This window comes from Molothrus ater, chromosome 1 (genome assembly GCF_012460135.2).
Source record: "Molothrus ater isolate BHLD 08-10-18 breed brown headed cowbird chromosome 1, BPBGC_Mater_1.1, whole genome shotgun sequence".
NCBI classification, from domain to species: domain Eukaryota; kingdom Metazoa; phylum Chordata; class Aves; order Passeriformes; family Icteridae; genus Molothrus; species Molothrus ater.
Window position 1 is genome coordinate 141,535,591 of NC_050478.2, and position 25,587 is coordinate 141,561,177.

The 25,587-nt window shown below is 37.9% G+C and overlaps 1 protein-coding gene across 1 annotated transcript; it reads left to right on the forward strand.

Moving 5' to 3' along the window:
* On the forward strand, window positions 1-25,351 carry FAM91A1 (family with sequence similarity 91 member A1). Its single transcript, XM_036406497.1, has 24 exons — window positions 1-163; window positions 1,888-1,972; window positions 2,661-2,812; window positions 3,617-3,674; window positions 5,224-5,291; window positions 6,499-6,612; window positions 7,654-7,744; window positions 8,297-8,359; window positions 9,461-9,567; window positions 10,330-10,368; window positions 10,476-10,588; window positions 11,481-11,599; window positions 11,988-12,100; window positions 12,307-12,393; window positions 12,802-12,934; window positions 13,581-13,729; window positions 14,146-14,280; window positions 16,445-16,558; window positions 17,459-17,531; window positions 18,729-18,878; window positions 19,349-19,456; window positions 19,711-19,834; window positions 20,864-20,933; window positions 22,255-25,351. Exons 1-24 carry the CDS (start codon window positions 92-94, stop codon window positions 22,429-22,431), a joined length of 2,514 nt encoding a protein of 837 aa, XP_036262390.1. The 5' UTR covers window positions 1-91; the 3' UTR covers window positions 22,432-25,351.
* The last annotated feature ends 236 nt before the right edge of the window (window positions 25,352-25,587 follow it).

Here is a 25,587-nt window from a genome sequence, read left to right on the forward strand (position 1 = left end):
GGCCGTAGCGGCTCCTTCCCGGGCCGGGAGCGGCTCCTTCCCGGGTCGGAGCGCCTCCCGGCGGCGGGGCCCACGGCCCGGCCTGCTCGCCATGAACATCGACGTGGAGTTCCACATCCGCCACAACTACCCCTGGGCCCGGCTGCCCGCCAGCGTCAGGCAGGTGCGGGTGCCCGGCTGCCGGCCCGGGGAGCGGCGGGGGGACACGGGGCACTCGGCCCTGCCTGCCCCGGGACAGGGCGGGCGGGCCCGCGGGGCGTGTGGAGCTCTCTATGGGGCCAGGGGGTTTGGGCTGTGCACGGCCCCTCTGTGGGGAAAGGGGGCTCTGAGTGTGTGCGAGATGTCTGTGGGGAAAAGGGGGTGAGACAACGGTGTGTGCTGTGTATGAGAGGCGGGGAGTGTGTGTCTGTGTGTGTGTGTGTGTGTGGCCTCAGTGAGGAGAGGGGGACATCGGGGTGCCGTGGCCTCCCAGAGGGAGATGTGGGATCCTCGCTTGGCTTGTGCAGGTGTCAAACAGCCGGGTCAGGTGTCCCTTATGTCACCCCCGTGTTGGGCAGCCGGACCAGGACAGGCGCCCTCGGAGCCTTGTGCAGCCCCGCGTTTCAGTAGGCAGAGAATTGTTTGCTGCAAGTGGCTCATGGAAAAGAAAACCTCATGAAATTTTGATGGCCTGGATTTAATGGGCCTCTGATAGCAAAGAGGAGGTACTGTTTCGAGTTGAGAGGAGGCTCTCGTTCCGAAGTCTTACACTGCTTTAAAGCAGATGCTGTTGAACAATCCCTGCTCTTGCACAGAGGAAGGGTGGAGAGGATGAGTAGTTGCTGCAGGCCACGAGTAATGCAATTTCTTGAGTTTGAGATTCCAGGAGCCGTAAGAGGAGAATAAATGATGATTTTCTTTACCTGTCCAGCTGAGTGCCATATTGTTGGCTTTGTGATTCAGGATAGAAAATATACTAGTATTTATCACATTATTTACTTTAATGTACCTTCTGGAATACTGTTTTGTCTGCTTTATTGTTAGTATAGTCCTTAATATTTTTGTCCTTTGAGGAAACACTTGGCTCCCTCTTTGGATATTTAATCAATTCCAGACCTTGTCTCTGATATCAGGTGTTGCTTTTCTAATACCTGATTCTGCAGTTTGTGTGCAGCTTTCTTGTTTATCCCACATGTGCAGTAAAGTACCTTTTTGTTAAAGGATCTCTTTTAATATAAGCATCAATGAAGGAATCAGGAGAGGCAAGAAAAAAACCAAACAACCCAGATCACTTGTTGAAGATGCAGAGTAGAAGAGTAATTTGGGGAATATTGAGGGGATAGTTCTTGAAATAAGGCATCTGAAGCATGAACCAAAGTTCTCTTTTTATCTTCTTTCATGATAGTCAAGTAACGTGCTGTGCTTGTTCCTTAATCTCGTGACCCAGGATCACTTGATAGTTTAACTTCCGCAAAGCTGCAACTTGAGCTGTTTCACGGTGTGGTTTTTTTTGGTGTTAAAAGTTTCTTAGGTGCAGTAAATAAAGCTTCACATCATTCACCATGCTTGTTTGTGCTACACTAATTCTGGGTAATTTCTCAAGGCTGAATGACACTGACTGCTTGGTAAATGTTTGATGCATCATGTCTGATATGAAAATCAGATGCTCGCTTTTTATCAGAGTGGTACTAGGAAAAAATGATTGCTTAAATATGCATCCTGTGTAGAGACTTATTTAAAGGTGTTTTTGAACTCATAGAGAGACTAAACATACTGTCGTGTTGAACTGGGGGGGCTCCCTGAGCAATGGCAACTGCCTGCATATGTTTCCTCATAAGACACTTTGCAGTGGTTTAACTGCAAGGTGGGGGTTGTGCAAGTCAGTTAAAAGGCCTTTATGTTTTCAAGGGTCTTGGGAACTCCCAGAGGGAATATGAGAGGCAAGTTGTGCTCTACAGCATCCGCAATCAGCTGCGCTACCGGAATAACTTAGGTGAGTAAAGAAGTCAAGTAACTTCTGAGTCCTGCCCCACTCTTCTGTGTGGAAGCTTGTCTCTGCTGTAAAACTGCAAGAGCAAATCCAGTTCAAAGGTCCTTCCTTCCCTGAAAACAAATGCTTCTAAATAATAAAAGCATGAAAAATCCTGACTTTTGAGTCCATTTGACAACTTCTCTAGCTAAGCACTCTTGAAGGTTACGGAGTTGGCAGGTGGAACTGAATTCCTGCTGTAGTTCTGCTGCTATTTTCCTAGAAATTAAGAGAAGGTTTGTCTAGTTAAGCCTGTCACTAGGTTAGATGCAGACAGTTATCCTGACTCACAGGAGCTTTTGGCTATGACTTGTTTACAGACTTTCAATTTAGTTCACATTGACTGAATCAATTTTTCTTCCCAAAGCAGATAATAATTTCAATAATTAAAAGATAATTTTTGACAAGCTGCATGAGTTTTATCTCAATGGGCCACTTCCTGGTGACCTTTTAAATAAATCTGCTCCTTAAAGTCTCTGAGGCTACTTGTATCATGTGTAGAAATCCTTGAATGCTGAATTCCTTGCACCACTACTTTATTTTACTTGTAGTTTTCTGTCCATTGCCATTATGCTATTTTTAACCCTTTGTTGTGACACTTCTTTAAAAAGTTGAACATCATAGAACATTGTAACTTTTTCTCCCCCTGTAGTTAAGCATGTCAAGAAAGATGAACGTAAATATTATGAAGATCTGTTAAAATACAGTCGAGATCATCTCATGTTGTATCCGTATCATTTGTCTGACATCATGGTGAAAGGTCTGAGGGTAACACCGTTTTCCTATTACACAGGGATAATGGAGGTGAGTGCAGTGGGAGGGTGTTGTTCTCCTTCTGAAGGTGTTGATAATGGCCCACTAATGCATACGAGGCAGTGTCAGGTAGTTTTTTTGGTTTTGTTTATGTCTGCCAAGAAGTAAAGAAACAGTAAGGAAAGTTTGTAGGGAACTGCTTTTACCTGCAGTGTTTTCCCTTCTGCCCCATTAGCCTTTCAAGAGCTGGACTTTTGTCATATTGAGCTGGTGTGGGACTCATTCTGAGACCAGACTTTCTCTTTTGATGTCTGAGATTTGTGAGTCTTCACTTAAAACTGGAAATAAAATACCTCATTTCGACCATATTGGAAACTTTTTGAGAAGCCTGAAGCAGATCTGTTTTTATGAGAACAAGGATGGTTCTGTTTTCTGTCAGCACTCTGGCAACCATTTATTTTTGTTGGATAGTTGAAGTGCTTTTATTTTATTTTGTATATAGTGATTGCAGACGTAATGGATTAGTTGTTTGTTTATTCTGTTATTACTGTTGGCAATTCTGTGTGCTGGTTTGTTTTTGTGTAAAGAGATACAGGATTTTGTTTGTTAGTCTTTCAAGCCAACATTTTTCTTTGCAAAGCTTACATTAAACAGGAATCTCACATTTAATGTATTCAACTTACTGTGTAATGATTAATCGAGTAATTGTCAAGTTTGATAAGGTAGCTGACTTTAATAGATCTGTTTAAATTTTATTTCATTCTTAAAGTAAAAATGACAGGCAGAATTTTGGACCTACTTCTCTGAAATGATGACTTTCTTCTTGCAAGTTAGATGTTTTATTTTCTTTTTAAGGATATAATGAACAGTGAAAAAAGCTATGATTCTTTACCCAACTTCACTGCTGCTGACTGTAAGTATTAACCCAGATGAATTACTGCTTTCAGTGAGTTAGAAATAAGGAGCTTCTGAAGATGGATTTGCAGGCATCTGTTTGCTTAAATATGAGCATGTGAATGAAGGTGTAAAAACATTTAAATAATGATATTAAGTGTGCCCTTCATATAAAATCTGTCAGTACAGGCAGGACTGGAATTGGGCTGGTTTGAATGCAGATAGGCATGGTGCAAAACCTTGCCTGTGTCCTTGCTTGTCCATTCCTACTTGCCTGCATTTCCTGTTGATGTATATCGGTAAACTGAGCTGCTGGTCCTTTCCTAGTGTGCTTTTCTTGGCATGTGTTGGGCTGAAGGCTTTAGCAGGACACTGAGAGGTGACGCTCCTGTGAATTGGCATCAGTGTGGATTGAGGGATGATGTACCAGAAAAGAGAGGCAAGAGGATCTGGTGTTTTATGACACTCTGGATGTGCCAGATATTTTATCTATTACATCTGGGTATGGGATGAGTAGCTTAGGAAAGCAAAAACCTTCAACCTCTGGAGGAGAACAGCGTAAGATCAATAGCATACTCAGAAGTCTTACAGAGCAAAATGTAAACTGATGGCACAGGGACGTTATTAACCTGCCACTGAAATGTTTTCTATAGTTAACACATAATTCCTTGCCTTTGGTATGTATTCATCAAGTTTTTTTTAAGGATAGTAGGTAGTCAGATGAGGAGTAGCCTGCAGATTTTGGAAACAGTTTTAGTTTTAGAAGGATATTCTCAGTTAACTGCTGGTTAGCCTTTGTGTAATGTTCACAGCAGGGAAACAGATGAAGAACTTTCCTCAGCACCATTTTGCTTGTTGGGAATCTAGTGTTAGTCAGGAGTTTGAAGAAAGAGGAGGTTTTCCTGTTTTTGTTTGATTTCTGCTGCCCCCCAACAATTCTATTATCTTAGCACAGCTGCAGATTAGTGACTGCAGTGTAATTGACTTAAACTTCCTTAATTAGATTTTTTCATAAATGCTAGTGTTGAACTAGAAGTTGGAGTCAAAGCTGAGACAGAATATGGCTTAAAACTAATGAATAGATTTTTTCTATCTGTTCATGGTTCCTTAATGATCGAAGGCTAGAGATTATGGAATTAAATTTTGATTCAGTTTAACTCAACTATATCTTAATCATATTCCTTAGAAGATTAAGTGGCCTTTTGTGTCTCTAGTTCTTAGAGTTCTAATTCAGTGCATGGCATGGGCTTTGTTAAAGGAAAGAAAAACTATCGCTATTAATCTGAAGTTGTTGGTGGGAGTATAGGAGGAAAGGAGTTGGGTTGTTACCTGCTACCCTGTGACTTGAGTGGTAGGGTATCTCTTTTTTTTTTCCCCCTTAACCTGTACACAGTGAAAGAATGGAGATGGACTATGGAATGAATTTAGCTCCTATAAGTGTCCTTTTATTTTGGATAGAGTAAATAAAAAAAGTAATTTAAGAAGAAGGTCTGATTCTTTGAAGAATGTTTAATATATCTTCAGCTTAAACCTGTCTTAAGATAGATAAAACCTTACTTATTTTTCAGGTCTAAGACTTCTTGGCATAGGAAGAAACCAGTATATTGATCTAATGAACCAATGCAGATCTTCAAAAGTAAGTTTGTCTTTAATTTTCCCTCCCTTTTCTTTACCCTTCTGTCCCTCTACCCCATATTATTTCATAGGAAATGAAGAATGGAATAATTTTCTGGCCCTGGTCAGTTTAATAGTGTGGCTAATTGAATGTGATGTAGTGTATTGTTAATTTTATTATGTTTCCTTGAGTTAATAAAGAGCTTTTTTGTTTAAAATTAAAGTGCAGTAAAGGAAAAGGTATTAATTACAACTTTTCAATTTTTGTTAATCTTACAGTTTTGGAGCTGTACTTTATAGTACCAGATAACTAATGTCTCCAGGCCACTATAAGCAGGGACAGCTACTGGTTCTGAAAGAATTATTCCATGTTTCTATGTGTGTCATTGAGATCCCAGTTTATTTTGGAACAGTGATCCATCTAGGTGTGAATTCTTACAGTGTGTTTTTCTCTAAGGCAATGTAATGAGTGCACAGACATCCTTGGATGTGAACAGCACAGGTGGAAAGCACTCTGATGGTTGATAGAAGTAGGGCCTTTAGTTTGCAACAGTTCCTTCCTTTCTTCAGGGAACTCAGAAGTGCTCTTGCAGTAGCTCCATAGTCCTTTAACTGAAAGTGAGCTTACCAAAATATGCAGCTGATAGTGAACCAAAAAGTAATGACTGTGCAATGAAAGAGAAGCTATTTAGCTCTATAAATAAACTCTATCCTGCAGTTTTTTTCTTTCATGGATTGCCATTCACTGTATTTTTTTTAGTTCTGTGCTTATTAAGAATGTTGTGCTTTGTTCCTTAAAGTAAATTAAATATATTCCTAAAATGTGTTTTTTGGAATCACTGAACTTCTTTGAAATAACCTGTTTTTATACTTGTGCTCTCTTACCTGTTCAAATTAGAAATGTCACAAAGAGTTTAAATTTGTACTTGATCCTACTACGATGGAATAATGTGGATTTTAATTAGCAATACCTACAGTATGGATGAGCTTATGGGAAGATTTAACAGTATCAGATGGAATTTTTTTTTTCCTTTCTATTTCCATGTGATCTGAGAGAAGAGAGAAACTTTTACTAAGTGACAGCGCTAATAGCATGTGTGTCTCCAGTCTGTGAATATATTGTACTTAAAAATGGATGTTTATACAGATCAATTGTTATAAAGGTAAATAAATGTCTGTGCATGTGAAGTGCTCTTTATTACTCTCTCAAATGGACTGTACCACTGCAGAAATTTTTCAGAAGGAAAACTGCCCACGATCTGTTGCCTGTGAAGCCGGTGGAGATCGCTATAGAAGCGTGGTGGGTCGTGCAGGCGGGGTACATCACTGAGGATGACATCAAGGTAGTGTAGGATGGATTGCATCTCTAAATCTGGGTGAATACTGATAGTCCCCCTGAAAGCAGGGGCTTGCCTTCATGTGAAATACACAATGATCGTGTTACAAATTTGCAGCAACTCTCTTATGAGTATCTTTGAGATTGTAACTAATGGAAATTGTTATGTTTCCTTTGACATGTTCTGCTGTCTCTCCCCTTTGTACTTTCTGCACTATGTACAGTGTAGAGGTGATTTTGTATCAACCAGTCTGTTGTAACTTATGTGCATGATCATATGATTTGTAGGGAACAAGCAACAAAGTATGTTTTCTTAGATTTCATGTTGAAGCCCTGACAGGTCAGCTTTGACTGAATCTTCAGCTTCACTATATTAACTATCAGAATGGCAGTGGATTTGATACATATTTTCTTTGTTTCTGTTCTTTGTGTCTGCTTAGTTTTTCATTGTTTGCCCGTAAAAAGCTTGTGAGATGAGTTACTGTTTCATCCTCATTCTGCTTTCATTTCTCACAGGTGGTTTTTTTTACAGCCATTTCATCTGGATTTATTCTCTTCTCTAGAAGTTTTTTGTTTAGATTAGAACTTATTTAAAGCATTGATGGAATCTCTTTTTTGAAATATCTTAGGCTACTCATATTCAGACATCCCAGCAGCCCAGGGTAGTTTTTGAAGCCAATTACTTTGATATTGTAATGGGCCTCTTTCTAGAATGATTCCAATTGTGTGGCTGAACACTGTTTGGAAGTTTTAAAGAGCAAATCTTTTATACTGTGGAGTTTACTTGCCAAATTCTTGTGCAATTAATTTCCTTTCCTAGAGCATACATAATTTTGTGTGGGAACAAGCTAAAAAATGTAGAGACTTTGAACAGGAACTGCAGTAAATTCTTCAGTGCAAATATTTTGGCTAGGAATGTGGGTTACTCCCTGTACTCTTACATTACTTATGACTGGTTTGAGCCTTTAGTGTTTGGGAGTATTTTGAGTGGCATTAAGTTGCATAGACTCATTCCTACAAGAAACTAATATGATGTTTTTTAACCTAGATTTGTACTACATCAGAGAAGTCTGCTATTGATAAGATAATTGATTCAGGTCCTCAACTTGCTGGTTCCTTAGACTTCAATGTTGTTCACAGTAAGTTTTAATGAACATTTCTGATTTTAGATCTTGCTTAGTAAATTCTAGTAGTGTCTGGAAAACAGGAGAATTGATGTGTTTTAATTTGTATCCTTGCTACCAGGTGTGTGACTTCTGGTCTGAGTAGCCAAACAAAGCCAGCATCTTCAGCTGGCAAAACTAATTGAATGTAAAAACCCCACTTCTTGACAATACAGTGATGATGGTGAAAACTAAGTTAACATTTAGGCAGAGATTTGCTTATGTTTTTTAAATTGAACTTCTTTAATCTCTGGTCATTTTGCTGTGCTGTCCTGGCAGTACTTGCAGAGTTCCAAGTGTGCTGCATCAGGCTGCAAGTGAGGAACTCTGGTTTAGGGTGACACCTGGTTGGTATTAGGTGTGGTTTATTGATCTGTGCATTGCAAATAAATATTCTACTGGGGAGGCTAATAGGAAAAATTACTTTAAAATTGGAATTGGCTGGTGGGGAAGTCTGCATTATATCTTCAGTATTTTGAAAAATGCTTTTTTCTTTTTTTCTAAAATGTTGTCCTTTTATTTAAAAAGGTTTGTATAACAAAGGATTTATTTACCTTGATGTACCAATATCTGATGACAGCTGTATTGCAGGTAAGTAAATATTTCATGTTATTATACCTATGTTTTCTCAGTTCCTTTCAATCATTCTGTAATTCTCTGTCTTGGAAACTGCTTGTCTGTATACATGTTTGTGCCCAAACAAAACATTTGAGCTATGAAGCTCTTCACTGACTAAATGTTTTCAATTCTATTAAAACATTGTTTTTATTGTATATAGGATTTATTTCAACTTGAATTCTTAGGTTGTCTTGAATGCATATTTAGGCAAGATGAGATTCTTTTATGGGAGTCATGGAATGAATTAATAAGTATCCTCCTATAAGTTTGTGATGAAAAGGAAGAATAGCATAGAGAATGGTAGTTACCTTACCAAACATGCATGGGTTTTTGACTTCTTTCCAGACAGATGTAAGGTTTAAGAGATACCAGTTCTATTATTCATGGGTATTGTCACCTCAATTAGTCACAGACTGTGCCTGGGGACTGTGTAGGAGTTCAGACTATCACAGCATGTGGGCTGCCCTTTGAGCAGCTTGTTGTGCTGTGAGAGGTCTCAGGGGTTTCTGAATTCACTATAATCTGCAAAGGCATAAGTTGTTTGGAGCTTGGTCATGCACAAGTACCTGACATTGCTGTATAGAGATCATTTAACTGAAAGTCCTCTAAATACAAGAGACTCGCTGCTTAAATAATTGCTCTGGAAGTCTCAGTTCTGGAGTATGTGGGTGGTGTGGGATTTTTCAGAAAAAAACCCACACCACCCATACTTTTTGTCCTACTCCAATCACAGTTGTGATTTAATCTCCATCCACATTATAAAATAATTTTATGGGCTGGACACTGGAAATTATCTGTAGTTGATGAGCTGGAAAGTGCAAGGCTATGATGGAAGGTAGTGTGGCCTTAGTTTCTGTAAGAAAACATGTTGACAAGCATTACTTTCTTAAGGAGTGGGGGAATTTTAAATACGTCAATGCTGTCTTCAGATTTTTATTCTTTGTGCCTGAGAAATTCTCAAAATTGCAAATGCCATGAAAACTAAAGTGTAAACTAATTTTTCTGTTTTAGTACAGTTTCAGTTCAATAAACTGAGTTACGAGTTTGTAATTTTGATGATAAATCTTATTTCAGTGCCACCACTTGAAGGTTTTGTGATGAACAGAGTGCAAGGTGATTACTTTGAAACACTACTGTACAAGATATTTGTTTCAATAGATGAACATACTAATGTGGCAGAGGTAAGTAAAACTTGACCTGTGTCTGGGAGATAGGAATACTTGACAATGGCCCAAAACACGCTGCTAAAAATACTGAGAGATACTGGTTGATATACAGTGATTGCATTTACACATACTGCCAGGCTTAAGATGCAACCTGTAGCTTCTATAGTGCTTTGATCTTGAAGGAGTACCTTCAGTTCAGAGAAACAATTGCATTAGCTGGAATGAATTTATTCAGAGTTGACTAAAGTAGGCTTTTATGTAAGTTAGAACTGGAACAAAGTCTGTTTTCCTAATGTGAGAAAAGTTCAAGTAATTTTTTCTTTGGCAGTGAAAGCACACAGGGTGTTGGCTTAAAATAGGAATGTAGCTTTTGCATAAGCATAGTTTGAGTATGAGAAATATGTTTTCATAAGATCTTCTCAAAACTTGCTGAATACATACCTGAAAAATACCCATTAAATATATCCAGGATTTGTTTTCCTCATTGCCTGTCTTCTGACATACGTGACTAACCTAAAATGATATATACAAGGTTAGCCTAGAAATTACTAAGTGGAAGATAGCCTCATATTTCTTCTGCATGCTTTCAAGTGGGACAGTTATGAGGCTTCATGCTCTTTTTTTATAATCTTTGATGCAGACAAAATTGTTTCTACCAGTATAGGCTGGGTTTAGAAGTAAGACCAATAAAAAGATGCTAAATCTGACAAATAGTGATTTCCTGCCCTGTCAATACTGTATTGCTGACTGGTCTTCTTGTCTTTTTATATTTTTAAGTTGGCAAACGTGTTAGAGATTGACTTATCTTTAGTAAAGGTATGTATGTACAATGCATTTGTTTAACTGGATACAGAAAGTTCACTGTCTTGCAGCCTTGGTTTCCTAGAGCAGCTCCTTATTCTGTGTGTGTGTGTGTTCTGCAGAATGCTGTGTCCATGTATTGTCGGTTAGGCTTTGCTCATAAAAAAGGCCAAGTAATAAACCTGGATAATCTTCATCCATCATGGAAGAATGTTCCTTCTGTAAACAGACTGAAGTAAGTGTCTTTACTTTTTCTTAGGCTTATTTTCTCATTGAAGGGAAAACTTAGAACATCTGTTTTTAAAGCTGTTTGTTGCTTTCTAAGACTTCTGGAATAACAAGTCTCACTTGGCTTTCTAATGTGTATAAAGACAAGAATACATGATCCTCATGTTAATCTGAGGATGAGGAATGGCAGTTCAGCCTGTAAGTTCAGAGTGCTCCATTTGGTGCTGTTACTTAGTGCTGGCTTTTTGACCGTTAGGTACCTAGCTACTCAGATGCCAGCAGAGAATGTATTTGTTTTAGACTCCTGGGACCAGAAATAACAGCTGTCAGTGTGCTATTATAGAGGCTGTGGCTCTTGGCACTGCTGGCAGTAAATATGTGCATAGAGTTTGCTTGTTTGCTGTCAGGGACCCATTGCAATTCTGTCAGTGACACTCTCACCTAAGTGTGCATCTATATCACTTCCCAGGAAAGTGCTGTTAGTACTAGTCAACAGAGTTCTCCAAGTTGAAATGCCAAGTTGCATTCATTAAGAATTGTTAGGTGCTTTTAGTTCAATATCTGCTAAGCCATTTGAAATTACTGCTATGCCCGTTTTTAATGCTTTTTCAGACTGTGAGAACTGAGTGGATTAGATTTTTTTCCATTGGATTTTTCAATGATGGTGGTTTGATTTTTAAGATTTTTTCACAGTCTGATATTTCCAGCTCCCCAAATAAACCTTTGTGCTGAAGCTAAAGCAGGACCTTGAGGGATACTAAACTTGACTGATTTAGGGCTTGGACATGGAAAGGCATGTGTTGGGTATGCCTGTGCATGGACTACTAGCACTGGAAGGCAGAGATACTTCTCTGGTGCTGCAGTGACCGATAGATGTGGATTTTAATTCACATTAATAGGAGTACTTTGGATCCTCAAAAGATGCTGCTTTCATGGGACAGTGGGGAAAACAGAAGTCCTATACAGGAAGCTGGGTCATCAGCCACAGATACAGATACCAACAGTCAAGATGATCCAGGTTAGCACTAACAGTAAATTTTAATACATTAGGATCAATTATTTTTGTGTTTATAGAGTGGTGTAGGCTGTAAACAGGTCTAGAAACAAGAGAAACACAGATTATGTAGATCCTTTTGTCACATGGACTGCTCAGTGGGGGAGGTGGTGTCTACTTCTTGGTTTAAGAGTTTTCAGCTAAATAACTTCTTTTTGAAGATGAGACTGATCTGTATTGTGGATATAAACTTGACACAAAGATACCAACTTCTGAATTAAGCTAATCAGTAGTTTAGTAGTAATAAGGGAATTTTCGTTTACTTTGTATATTTTTCCTTTTTTTTTCCTTAATGGTGCTATTTTTAAATAAAACAAGTGTGATAATCTACTTCCTTTTTGTTTTCTATTAGCTGAAACAGCCAGTGTGAGCAGCCTGAACCTGTCCAGTGGACACACAAAGCGCATTGCCTTCCTGTTTGATTCTACTCTCACTGCCTTTTTAATGATGGGAAATCTCTCACCAGTATGTCCAAATTATTTGATGTATTATGCCAAGAATAAATATGCAAAGCTTTAAATTACTTTGACATCAATATAATACTGCTTTATTTTAAAAAATAAATACTAAAAAAATCTTCTGTATTATTTGTTAAGGGGTGATTTTGTTTAGCACAACTTCTACTTGCCCATTCTGTTCTCAAAGAAGACAGTTTTGTTTTGTTGTTTCAGAACTTGAAAAGTCATGCAGTCACTATGTTTGAAGTTGGGAAACTATCAGATGAGAGTCTTGACAGCTTCTTGGTGGAGCTAGAAAAGGTAAATTGTTACATGTTTGACAAAATGCTTTTTCAGCACTTAAAGTGTTAAAGGGGCCAACTTCACCTTCTAAAGATAATTCTAGAAGGACAACTGTAGAATCATGTAGAAGTGCTATTAATTGCTGTATCATTTCATACTAGTCAGGATGACTGGATACTTCTGTCCTTTACCTAAAGAGTGAGTCATGGTTCTGATCTGTCTTTGTCTACTTTTTGACTATTCCACTAGCATGGCCAAGACCCTGCTTTTCATTTAATACTTGCTGTAGATCACCTTTGCATAAAACCTGCAGGGTTATTACTCAGTTACGAAAATTTAGAATGCTAATTTGTTCATCTTTCCTTCCGTGTGATTGGTTCTTTTGTGAACAACCTGCCAGCTGCATTTGTTTTGTTTCTTGTTCAGGTTCAGAGCACAGGGGAGGGGGAAGCACAGCGATACTTTGACCACGCCCTTACACTGAGGAACACGATCCTGTTCCTGCGGCACAATAAAGACCTGGGCGCGCAGGCTGTGCAGCCTGATCAGCCAAACAATGGTACTGTCAGCACATCTGCAAATCCTAAATTGGTTTACTTACCTGCTATGGACACAGCTTTCTGCCCTTGCTGCTCTTGTAGCAGTCAGTATCCTACTTGTTTAAGTATTTTGGAATATTTTTCATCATCCTTTGAGCCTGTGTTACTGGGTTTGCTTGTTGAATGACAGATTTGATTGCCAGGGCTTGCACTGAAGATCGAGAGCTACAGATTAAAGCATAATAAAGGCAAGACAAGCTGAACTTGAAAGAGAGATTGTTTCAAATCACATGCTTCTGAAAGCCATATAGAAGAGTCAGGTGTTCTGTCAAATAAACATTTTTCAAGCCATGAAAAGGAATGTATTCTTCTAATGGGAACAATTTTTTAGGTTTTTCTTTTAAAACTACGTTAATTTTCTCAGTATCTCTGTGTTTATTTCCTGTGTTCAGTTAGTTGGTGAGGAATTAGTTCAGTGTCAGCCCTCATACCTAGAATTGCTAAAATTTTGTACAGATTTATTAAAATTAGCCCAATTGTTTAAAACTTCATTGTGGGAAATGCTGTATTCATGGCTTAGCAGAGAATAGAAAATCTGAAATCATAGTTTCTGTTTGTGTGTTCCATTTTAAATTATAATTTAAGAATCTTGTGTTTTGAACATAGGGTTCCCCTTGGACCTGCTACGATGTGAGAGTTTGCTTGGTTTGGATCCAGCTACCTGCAGCAGAGTTCTCAACAAAAATTACACTCTGCTGGTTTCCATGGCACCACTCACCAATGAAATTCGACCTATTAGCAGCTGTACACCCCAGGTGAAAAAATCTGTCAGATGTCCCTTTTAAAGTGACAAAATCATTAATATGTAGTATATCACTGTAATTAATCTAATAAAAGAAAAATTGAGTTGAGGAAAAATGTGAATATTTAGTAAATTAACTCTGTTTAACTTAGTAAGAGTTTTTCTGTTCAAGTTAGAGTCAGTGACAGATATTTTGTTCTTGAATTTAGAATTACAGAAAATACGTTACTGTCAGCTTTCTGTGAATACTCTTGTGTCACTGGACTGACTGAACCTAGAATATAGTTAGTGGAGAGTAATACATTTGTATTTCAGTGCTCAAAAGCTAGATTTGTATTTCTTTTAAACTGTTTCTTCTTAAATTAAATCTGTATGAGTGATGGTTGCAATCTGAAGTTATTTATAATTTCTTGAATGATCTCTCTTCAGCATATTGGGCCTGCAATACCAGAAGTCAGTTCAGTTTGGTTCAAGCTGTATATATACCATATAACTGGACAAGGACCACCCTCCCTGTTGCTCTCTAAAGGAACACGTCTTCGAAAACTCCCAGACGTTTTTCAGGTAGTCTGTGTGTGGATTTACTCTCCCTTCCTTCTCCAAGTGTTTCAAAGATATCCTGTATGCTATTTAGAGAAAACAGGTGAAGTCAGAGGTACAGTTCATTGTAGATGTTCCTTTTCTAGAAGCAAGTTTTGTGCAGCATCTTGATTTGTTTTCTTTTGAAGTTCTGATAAAGGAATGCTGCTTCTATCTCTCCCTTTGTCAGAATGTGACTCCAGTATATTTAATGCCACCCCTTTCAAGTTAAGTGTAAAATGTGGCACTGCTGTCTTAATAATTGAGGTTTGTTAGCCCATCCATAGAGGGTGTTAGATAAATGTAGAAGAGCTGTGTGGAAAGATGGAGACCTAGCATATTGTGCTTTTTTCCTAGCATTGTGCAAGAAACATCACTTCTACATACAATTCTTCCTGGTTTAGAAGATGGCTAACATGATCACTTTCAGTTTGTCCAAATCTGTGCTGGAGACTTTGGAGTTATTGGGTGTAATTGTTCCTACAATTTAAATGACAGAATAATTTAATAAAGGTTGCATTAGGTTGGAAAAAAGGTCTTCCTAGCCCCATAGCCTGACTTGTAGCAGTGTCTGGCAGCAGGGAGAAGCAGCACATTATGTAATACTTCCTTTTAAGACATTTCCACTCTCCTGCATGTTCTGGTCTTGATCTCCCTGGCTGCATGTGATTCTCTGTACACAGAGATTGTGACTGGAATTGTTGGCTCTGCACTGATGTGTTGATTTCCTCAATTCCTTCCAGCCTGGAATCTGCCTAACTTTTTATCATCCATAGAGTGCTTTGGCAAGGAGTCCCACAAAACAGCACAGGTGATCAACTTCTGCCTGAAAGATCTCAGATGCTGCCTTCTCTCATTCTGAGATACTAGTAAAGACAAATGTAGCACAAAGGAGCACTGCTGGGTGTTCTCTATACTAGACAAATGTTGGTGGAAGTGGCCATGACAGCTTCTAATCTTGCCTGAACCAAAAAATCTTTGCATCTATTGACTTTGCTTTGGAATGCTGGGGGCATTTAGCAGTGTTTGGGTATTGCTGTTCACAGTGGAATTTGTAAAATAGTATTGTTTAATTTTATAAGTGCAGAGAGGCCTCTAAAGTTTTCATCTCACTTTTTTCATCCTGTAGATACGTGAGGAACTAAATGTTTTAGAAAGGTGTGGAGACATTCAGAGAGGGAGTGCATTCTTTGGTGTACCTATATCAGCAGTCCTCTCTAGCATTAGGATTTGTAGATTGCTCTCCAACCTTTCATGTGTCCCTTCCCTTTATGATTTCAAAAGTTTTGTAGATTACCTGTATTTCTAAGATTTACTGTAGGATCACATAGGATTAAGTGAATCGAGTCTTCTAGAGCAGAAAGCATTTTCTAAGGCCATTGGTGATGACCTTGATTCAAACCCTGGTTTGTCATTAGTTTAAACCACTTGTACATGTATGGACTGTGCACTTTTGTTAGTAAAGAAGCATTCAGCATGGTAGCCTTGGAAAACTTCAAAATACTGCATGAATTTCAGTGTGCTGACAGGACAGATTTTCTTCATCTAAATGATCTCCCAGTCTGGATATTTTTTTCCTCTATGGGAATATGAGTGCTTCTCTCCTGCTGCTGTTCTGTAACCTCATTTTCTTAGGGAATTGTCAAGATATTTCTGGAAATTTTATGGAGATGCAGTGGAACTCAATCCTGAAAACTGAGAAACTAGGAAGTTATTTGTGGTTTTGTCTTCCTGTTCCCCACCCTGTCCTTGATAGATATTTTGGGGATTGATTTATCTTTGTTCTTTGCTGATAGTGTTAGTTTATCCAGCTTATATTTTGCTTTAAATTTATGTGGGATTATATTCATCTCCTCTTTGCTAGAAGGCTGCTGCAATGGCCACATACTTTTACAGGATTTGGTGACAGATACTTCCTGTCCAAAAGAGGATTTTAACTTTGAGGTTGGAAAACCTCAAGATCTCAAAGGTCTTTACCAAGAATACAAACATGAGTGATTATTGGTTACAAGTAGAGCACTGTAGAGCTGTAATTACCTATAACAACCTCCTAGTTGTAATGATATGCTAATGCCTAGCTCTCATATTTCACTTTATATGCTTGGATAATTCATTGCTACTACACACACTCTTAATTTCTCTCTTCCAGGGTTATGATCGCTTACTAGTAACGTCTTGGGGTCACGACCCAGGAGTAGTTCCTACTTCAAATGTGCTCACAATGTTGAATGATGCTTTAACTCATTCTGCTGTTCTAATTCAGGTACAGAGTGCTCTGTATAAATGATGAAAACCTGCATAATTTTTTGAGTTAATCTGTTCTGTGGTAGAGGATATTAACAATGTAGAAGAGCTACACTTTTGCCAAGAGCCAAAAAATACATTTAACTTTGTAGGCAGTGCTGCTGTGATTCAGTGGTGGTTAAGACACAGGTTTTGAACTGAATTCACACTATGTATGTGTTATTGTATTATGGACAAGCATAATGAGTTTTGGTAGCTAAAGTAGGGGAGATAGTAAACTGGGATGAAAGTGAAGGGTCCACAAGGGTTTTAGAGAGCAGTGACTGGTATTATGAACTGTTATTTAACAAATACAGCTTTTCAGACTGCTTGGTATTTGGCTCTTACAGTAAATTATGAACAAAACATGCTGTTTATCACAAGCAGAATAAGTTGGGTTTTTCTGTTTGGAAGAATTAAAATTGTTTCCTTATCAATTTCTTTGGTTCAGTTGAACTCTCAGAATTAATAATTTAAATAAATAGATGTTTAATATTGTAGCAAACATAAAATTACACGTTCTCAAAGGCCAGCTTGTAAGCAGCCTGTGACTGCTGAAAAATGTTCTGTATGCAGGAGTGGGAAGTCCCCTTTGCTCCAGAAGTGCTCAGCCTTTCAAAAATATTTTTATAGCCAGTAATTGGAGAGAAAAATTATTCCTCTTCAATGAAACTTAACCTCACTGTGTTTACCACATGCATTTTAAGAGCAAAGGTGGGGTACTTCAATTATTTCAGCTGAGCAAGATGTTTAATGCAAAAATACCTCTGTTAGTTTGTTTCATCAGCTTGGGTGCTACTCCTTAAAAGGGAGCACAATTAGGACTGAGCTAAGCTGATGAGTAATTTTTCTGTTCCTAATTTAATTTCTTGATGTTCAGGGTCATGGCATGCATGGAATGGGAGAAACAATGCACATACCTTTCCCTTTTGATGAAGCTGAGCAACAGGGAGGTAATGGATCATCTTCTGTGTAATTTCTGCATTACATTGTACATCTGTTGCACATCACCTTCTTTCAATAAGGTTGCAATAATCCTTTTCAAACATTTTTGTTGATCTTATGAGTCATATGAGAAAATGGAAAGTTTTAAATGGTTGACAAGTCTGTTCTGATCTTAGACATATGACCTTCCCCTTTCTATCTTCTCTGACCTCATTAGAATGTGTTTTCTGGCCTCACTTATTTCCTAACACAGATGTAAAGAATTATTAACTAGCATATTTATTAACTGCATAAGTAAATCTTTTATAAGTAATATTATATTGAGCATTTCTTAACTGTAAGACAGGTGAGGCCAAAACTGAACAAACTTACCTTGATTATTAGCACCAGAAACCTACTATCATGGTTTTTTCCTCAGGAAAAGTTTTGCTAGCAAAATCTATTCCTTCAAAGTCTGCCTAGCTCAACTGATTTTGAAAGGCAGGAATTAATAAGTTCTTATTACTCCTTGGTGAAAAGGAGAGAAGCTTTTTGAGGTTGAGGCTATAACCTCTCCAAGTGAGAGTAGTCATAAAATATGAATTTCCAGGTACAAAATCTAAAATTATTTAGGCCACCACTTAGAAAAGTCTGGGCCAAGTAGAACTAAAACTAGCTTCCTAATTTAGTTTTTACTAGGTTCAAAATTTGTTACTATTATATTTCCTGTCTCTGATATGTCTGGTTTTTCATCTAGTATGAAGTTGGAAGAAACCCTGAAGTTAGAATCTCTCAAGTTTTGACATGAACAACTCGGTGTTGAAATTTCTTGTTAAGCTCTAATGCTGTATTCTGATTCTTCAGAATTCCAGCTATGTGAGGCATGTATCTTGCATTGCATCTGCCATAAAAGACTCTGACACTGAAAGAGCTGGACCCCTGATTCCTAGCTGAACCTTGCCATTTCTGCTGTCTGTGTAGGAGAGAGATTATCTTTGTTTGTATTTTTCTTTCTCCTTGTCTCTCTTACTATACTATAAAATACCACCTCATGCTTGGTGTTATCCCATATCTAATAATGTGATCACTAAGATGGAGCAGGAAAAAGCAGGAAAACAAGCAGGAAAAATCCAAATAAAAAACTTACCCTGGCCTAGAGAAGAACCACATGGTTGTGGGGAGGCCTCTTTTAAAGTACACTGGAATATGTTTTGTTTCCTCCTTAGACTTCTCTCGTGTGAACATGGGCATTCATACAGCTTTAAAAATACTGAGAAACAAAGTGGACTTGCAGCATTTTTGTGGCTATGTCACAATGTTGAATCCTTCCAGTCAACATGCTAACAGAAAGCTGAGTGATGCTTCTGATGGAAGAGGTTGGTTACCAGTAATTGTCTTTTTTATCTGTGTCCCCTTAATTTCACATACAGTCACTTGAGCAAAGGATTAAATTCTTTGATTTGTAACTTTACAGTATACTATCCAACACAGATAGGAACTAATTTTGAGTGTAAATCTATTGGCAGTAGGCTTACTTCCTAATTCTTCTTTAAGACTGGCTCAGAAATACCAAATAGAGATTGATAAATAACTGAACTATAACAGTCAATAAAGGGAAGAAATACTCTTTTAATTATAAAAAAATAAATTGTAACATTTTTATATGCCAGAGCTTAAACTTTCATAAGTGCTGAGGATCCCTAAATAACTCTTCAGTCCCAAAATGAGTCCATCCCTATGTTTCTCCCTATCCCTTCTTCCAGTTTTATAGCTTTATAGGCCTTGGGTAAAGGTAACTAAGCTTCTATTCATGTGCATGTTTATGTAAGAATTACTTTGCCTTTAGGAGAGACTGAACTGGCATCAGGATCAGATGTAAATGGGAGCACAGAATCATTTGAGATGGTAATAGAAGAACCCTCAATGGATTCTGCAGTCAGGCAAAGCCTTGAAGGTAAAAACATGACAAATGGCTTGTACTAAATATTACCTTGTTTTTAAGGATGTGAATTCATTGTTTATTCTCTGGGACAAGTCCAATGTGAAATTTCTCCTCAGATTCCCTTAAATATTTGAGCAGTTCAGTAAATGAGCTGTCTTTAAAAAGCATGAGCTGTCTAGGGAACCAAATCTAACATTTTTGACCCCAGAATGAGCTTTCTTGCTTTCTTTTTCTTACACTTTGGTTATCTCCTGTTCTTTCTGTAGTACCCACAACTGAACTGGAATGGGTTCCCCTGGAATTATGCTTTGGCATTCCACTTTTCAGTTCTGAGTTGAATCAGAAAGTCTGCAGAAAAATTGCCACTCACGGGTTATGTAGAAAAGAAAGGTGAGCTGTAATTTATTGGTTGCAGGTTTAACAGATGATGTGTCTGGAGCTTCTGCAAAAAGAGATACCTACAACTCAATGACTATAAACCAGAACTGAGCTGTGTTTATAGAGTAGCTAATTCTGATGTGTAAGGGAGGTTTTTTTGGCTCATACATGTGTACAACTAGTCTTCACTTGTGGTAAGACTAAGATTAGGCTTTTTTTTATAGTTTCTGTAAAGCAAAAATTAATTCTTTGTTGCAAACTGTCTGTAGGCAGATCAGGAAAAGAGTAAATTGGGGTGCCTTCCTACTCATATTCCTCTCCTAGCCTAGCACAGGCTTTTTTTCCTCCTCCTAACTGTTCTAGAATGGGGGAGGAGAGCTTGCTGGTAATGCTTTGATATAAAATGCATTTAGCTCTTAGGGAAATTTTCTTTACAGTTGGTATCATGGCTTAGTCATTGCTTAGGATCCAGCTATCTAATGCTTTTTACTGCAGCTTTTCTTTATGAAAGATTATTCTTTCAACAATGGGATTTTGGGCTTTGTTTGTTTTGTGAGGGGGTTGGTGGGGCTTTTTGTGGATTTTTTTTGTGGTTTTTTTTTTTCCCCTAAGGCACAGTTCTGGAAATCAAAAGTAAGGTTGCTTGAAAAGAAGGCTTAAGGATATTATTATAGTAGTTGACCTGTTTTTAGCAGGGTGTCACTAATAAACTTCTTAAAAGTCATGTTAGCAGACTGTCCTGGATAAGAATGAGTCTAGTATATTACTTATTTTACATAAAATAATATTTTTCAATTGCAGTAGTTTCATTTTATTCAGTGTAAATGGTATGGAAAATAGCTTTTACCTGACTAGACTCAAAGCAGATGAGTCAAGCACCTATTCAGTGATGACAATATTATCAAGCTTTATGTGAGAAAGCTTTTGTCACATGATGTTAGAAACTGCTGGAGTTATTTGTGAGCAAGTTATTACAGGGGTATTTCACTGGTAAAAAATTGTGTACCTTGACCATGGCTTATTTTCTTTTGTTTTTTACAGCCTTCAAAAACTCCTACATTCCAGTAGAAAGCTGTCTCTTCAGGTCCTTAATTTTGTTCATTCATTCCAGGTAAGGAGCAATAATCCAGATGTTAGATTATGTTAACTGTTCTGTATGACCTATCATCCTTTCTGCCCTCTTACTTGCCTTTCATGGGTGTATGAAAACATACATGGTTTGTTTTATTTGCCTTTTCTTTAAATGGTGACTGTATTAAGCACTCAAGAACTATTTGAAAGACAAAGGAAGTACTTCCCTATCCCTTTTTTAGCCTCATTTAAAACTTGACTCAACTCTGTGGCTGCTTCCACTGCATAATTATTTTAATTGTTTTTTATGGCACTTGCTCAGCAAAGTTGTCCTTCACTCCTCTGTTGTAACAGAGCCTACTCTGGTGGTTATGTGGTGGCTGCTTGGATATGTTGGAGAGATTTACTGAAAAGCAGGGAGATGCTAAATGTATCTGCCTCTCAAATCAATGTTTCCATATTAAAAAACAAAATATATTAACATGGATTTCGTGCCAGTTACTTTTGTACTTGTCCTAAGATCCTCTAGACCTTAGTGTTCAATGAGTGTAAATATGTAAAACTACAGACTGTGGAAGGATTTTTTAGGAGTGTAGGTAGGAAAGAGGGATCTTCTGTAGTAAGCAAAGAGGAATGTCAGGTCTGCAGCCTGCTCTAATTCTGCATGGAAGCAAGCCATGTGTAACATGGAATCTGCTTAGGTGCTCTGTATTATGATACTTTTTCTCTAAAACTCTGTTTTCAATAAGATAATGAATTTGCAGGTTACTGAACCAGTTAGTGTTATGGATGGTGTCATCCTGAAACTGTTTCCTGATGAGAATGTTAGAGATTCCCAGTAGGTTTGAAGCCCTGAAACCAACTGTCAGTCTCAAGTGGCTCCTGTCCTAATGTGTTAGATGTTATCTCTGAGATACACTTTCTAGATGATGTCCATAGAAAGGGAAAAAAAAGGTGCTGCTGTGAGTTTTAGGATGAGAAAACCAAACTTCTGGGAAATGATACCCCTCAGCATAAGCTCAAGTAATTTCCTCCCAATATGTGTATCCATCTTAGCATGGTAAATAGCAGTCTGATAGATGTCCTGAAGATTTTAGAGCTTTCCATTCATTTTTCTAGGTCTTCAGTTTTAAGTCTCAAGCTTCTCTGAAGGTTTCTTGAAAACCAAATCTTACATGGAAAGATGCAGCTGAGGCATCTGTATACTTACTTTATTTTGTTTATTCTGTTTTTACTTTGATAATTATTTGGTATTCACTGAATTATAGTAACACACTTTGGAAACTCAGAGTGTATTTGCAGATTAGATTAACCTGTCATATTCTTTGTTTGTAAGACACAGTTTTTTGTTTTGCTTTTAGGAAGGAATCTCAACGCTGGATCAGCTCCATGATGCTGGTTCTTCAAGTTCACTTCTGCAGCCAATTTCTGCAGACATGGGTGTTCCTCTTCCTGCCAAGAATCTCATGTTCAAAGAAGGTGTTTTATCTGAATGGAATGGATGGGCCCCTTCCTCAGTTCTTTTCAACCACACCTAAGGAACAGGTCAAATAGAGGTTCTTGTGTATTGATCACTAAATGCCTTTCTTCTATTATGGTTAATTCCTAGTGCCAACCACTAAGAAGTGTATGCTGCTGCTGCAGCATAACCCGTGTAAAAATAGTGTTACAAAATGTGTTGTGTTGCAGTACTGGAGAAGTACTTAAACTGTCTAGAACTTGTTACTCATTACTGCATATCTTGCTGCAACAGAGAGCTTTTTAGCTGTCAGCACTATTTTTATCTTGAGACAATCTTTCTTTTATAACTAAACATGCCCTTTCTAGGCTTTCTGATGATTGTTAAATTTCTATGCTGTCACCACAAAATTGCAATAGTAGTTTTCTATGTTCGTTACTCAGACATAAATTCTGTTTAGTTTTGTACTGTATTACTGAAATTTTTTCTGTATAAAGGTAAGAGATTTAGCTCTTCCTCTGAGAGCTCAGTGATACCAACTGATTAAATAAAAATATCATGATGATATGGGGCATTAAGGATTGTTGAATTCTGTAGTTCAGCTTAATGGTGGGGCCTTGACAAATCATACAGTGGAAGGAAGAGGCTGAGTTAGTGCAGACTCAGTGTCCTGCTGATGACCTAAGGCCACTTTGAAGATGAGTGGTGCACTTCCATCTCTGTCAGTATTTGGTGGAGGTATGGAATTGTGGAAGATCTGAGGTGGTTATCTCTGTTTGCAGAGTTCTTAAAGATAATGGATTCATCCTCCTCTTGGTGTGAAACCAGGAGTGTCTGAAATTTGATCCCACTGGGAGACTTTGGCTGTAATTTGAAGCTGGTGATGATTCCTGTGGGAAATTCCTGTTGTCATAAAGTGAGTTTAAAGTAGATAACTAGTTCTGTCCTGTTGATTAATGTTTGAAAGAACAGAGCTCTTGATTTTTCACATCAGTTGTTAGCAAAGGAAGATAAGAGCAGAGGATGTGAAGACAGAAAATCCAGTGAATCTGTGTTCCTTGAACTATTAGCTGTTGATCATGAAAAAAAAATAACAGTAAGCTTTTTCATCTAAAATCATGTTCTGGCTCTGTTTGTAGGGGATGACTTTATGTAGCATGACTTTGTTTATATTAGGTATTAACAACTTTTTGCCAGCTTAAAAAATTCTGTTCCATCAAGCACACAAGGAGGACAAGCAATGTAGTTTGTGAAGACTTCTCTGCTAGCTCCCTTCTTTACTAGAACTGCCTTGTTTTAAATAGTCATAACTAAAAATGAGACTTAATCATCCTGCCATTACTGTCCTGCAATACACAGTGGGTCAAGGATCTGTGGCACAGATGGTGCTGAACAGCAGCAAGGTGAAAAGGGCAACATTTGGGTTTGTATCTTGTCCTGCATTAAAAAAGCATGTCAAAAGCTTGAAGAGGACAAAAGTACAAATGTATAGGATAATGCAGTGACTTAATTTACAACTGTGAAGATCCCATTCTTTTTCACTGGCTTTGTGTACATTCCTGAAGTGTAAGCATAGGACTTGTGCTCTAAGAAACTGGAAATCTGTAGTGCTTCAGTTTGCTCAGTGCTGCTTTCTTACATCAGTTTTGTTCTGGAATTTTACCAGCAATAGCTGAACTTAGCATTCTGCATATATCACAGTTACATCACCCATATGAAGTTGATAATTTACACTACTGTGACTTTTTGTACTGGACATACATACTCTCTATAGCGGTTTTTAAGTTGCCTTATTTCCTCCAAAGTAAATTGAAGAGGAATTGGATGTCAATCTGCTATAAATGGCTGAGAAAACCTTTACTGTGAGAACTGTTACATGGAGATGAAGCCAAGACCTGGCACTGTAGAGGAATTCAGCAGTAGTGATGGCTTACACTTCCAGGGCTATAGGTGTTACTTTAAGTGCTACTGTGAGCTGCAGTAGGTGAGCTAGTTTGCTGTATTGTATTAAATTTTGCCATGCACTATCCATGTATGTAAAGTGAAGATAGTGCAAGTTGTATGAAAGTTTGAAAATAGATGAAAACTTACTGTTCTCACTGCATATTCTTCAGTGTTGCTAAGTGAAGGATATTATCCTTTGTTACTAGGTTGTCTAAAGTAAAGTTTCTCAATAAAAGTAGTCTGCTCCTCAGAGTTGGTTAATACCCATAAATCTTACAGTTAATGGTGAGAATTCCAGATGTGTTGCAGTTTGTTAGAACTCAAGCCACTCTTACTTAGGGGCTTCAACACTAGTTTAGGAGCTTAAATATTCAAATCTGCATATCTGAAATTTACTGAATAAATTGTAACCAAAGAAGTCTATTGAAATTCCTGAAACTCTATTACAGCAACAGTGATTGGGATGGTCAAGAGGCTTCAAACTTATGTGACTTTTGTTTTAAATACGGTGTAAAAACCCAACAGGTCTCAAAGATCTTCATACCAAAAGAATCTATTTTATATTGTATTGCAAATAAAGACAAATTAAATCAATTTCTTTTCTTCAGGTAGTTTTATTGACTGGGGGAAAAAATCACATGCATTACACATTGTAAAGCTGTTTTAAGTTTCTGTTTCAGCAAGATTTTTAGCTTGAAGACAGTTTGGCTTTGTGCTCTGGCACAACCCAAGTAGTATTGAAGCTAGATGGATATACCTGAAGATGTTCAGGAGCCAGCTAAGAAGTGTGTTACGTTTGTTTTCAGGTTTTTTTGATCATGGTTTATTGCACTTTTTTCCTTCATTGTTTTCAGATTTTCCCTTACTTTCTTGTTCAGTGTTTCAAATGGTTTGTATTTTGGAAGTTTTAAGTACAACTGTAACTGAATACAGTTGTGCTTTTCTAGTGTGACATTGTTAATATTATACATTGAATTGTACAAAGTCTGTGTTCAATTAAATTATTGACACATGTAACAAATGTTTACAAATAAACTGTGGTGTAGGTCAAACCATGTGCAGAATCCTTCTCATGCAGCAGTTTTATTCTTGGGCACAGAGTCATGTCCCTCTGTCACTGCAGTGCTCAAGCCCACCAAATGTCATTTAGCATTTTTCCCCAGTACACCTGCAGTTCTGCAGAGATGCAGTTTCCCCAGTGCAAAGTCTCTGTTCTGGTGTCATCTTTCCCAGCCAGGTACTTGTCCTTCCCCTTCTCTTCAGAGGCTGAGAGCATTGTGCATGCTGCCCT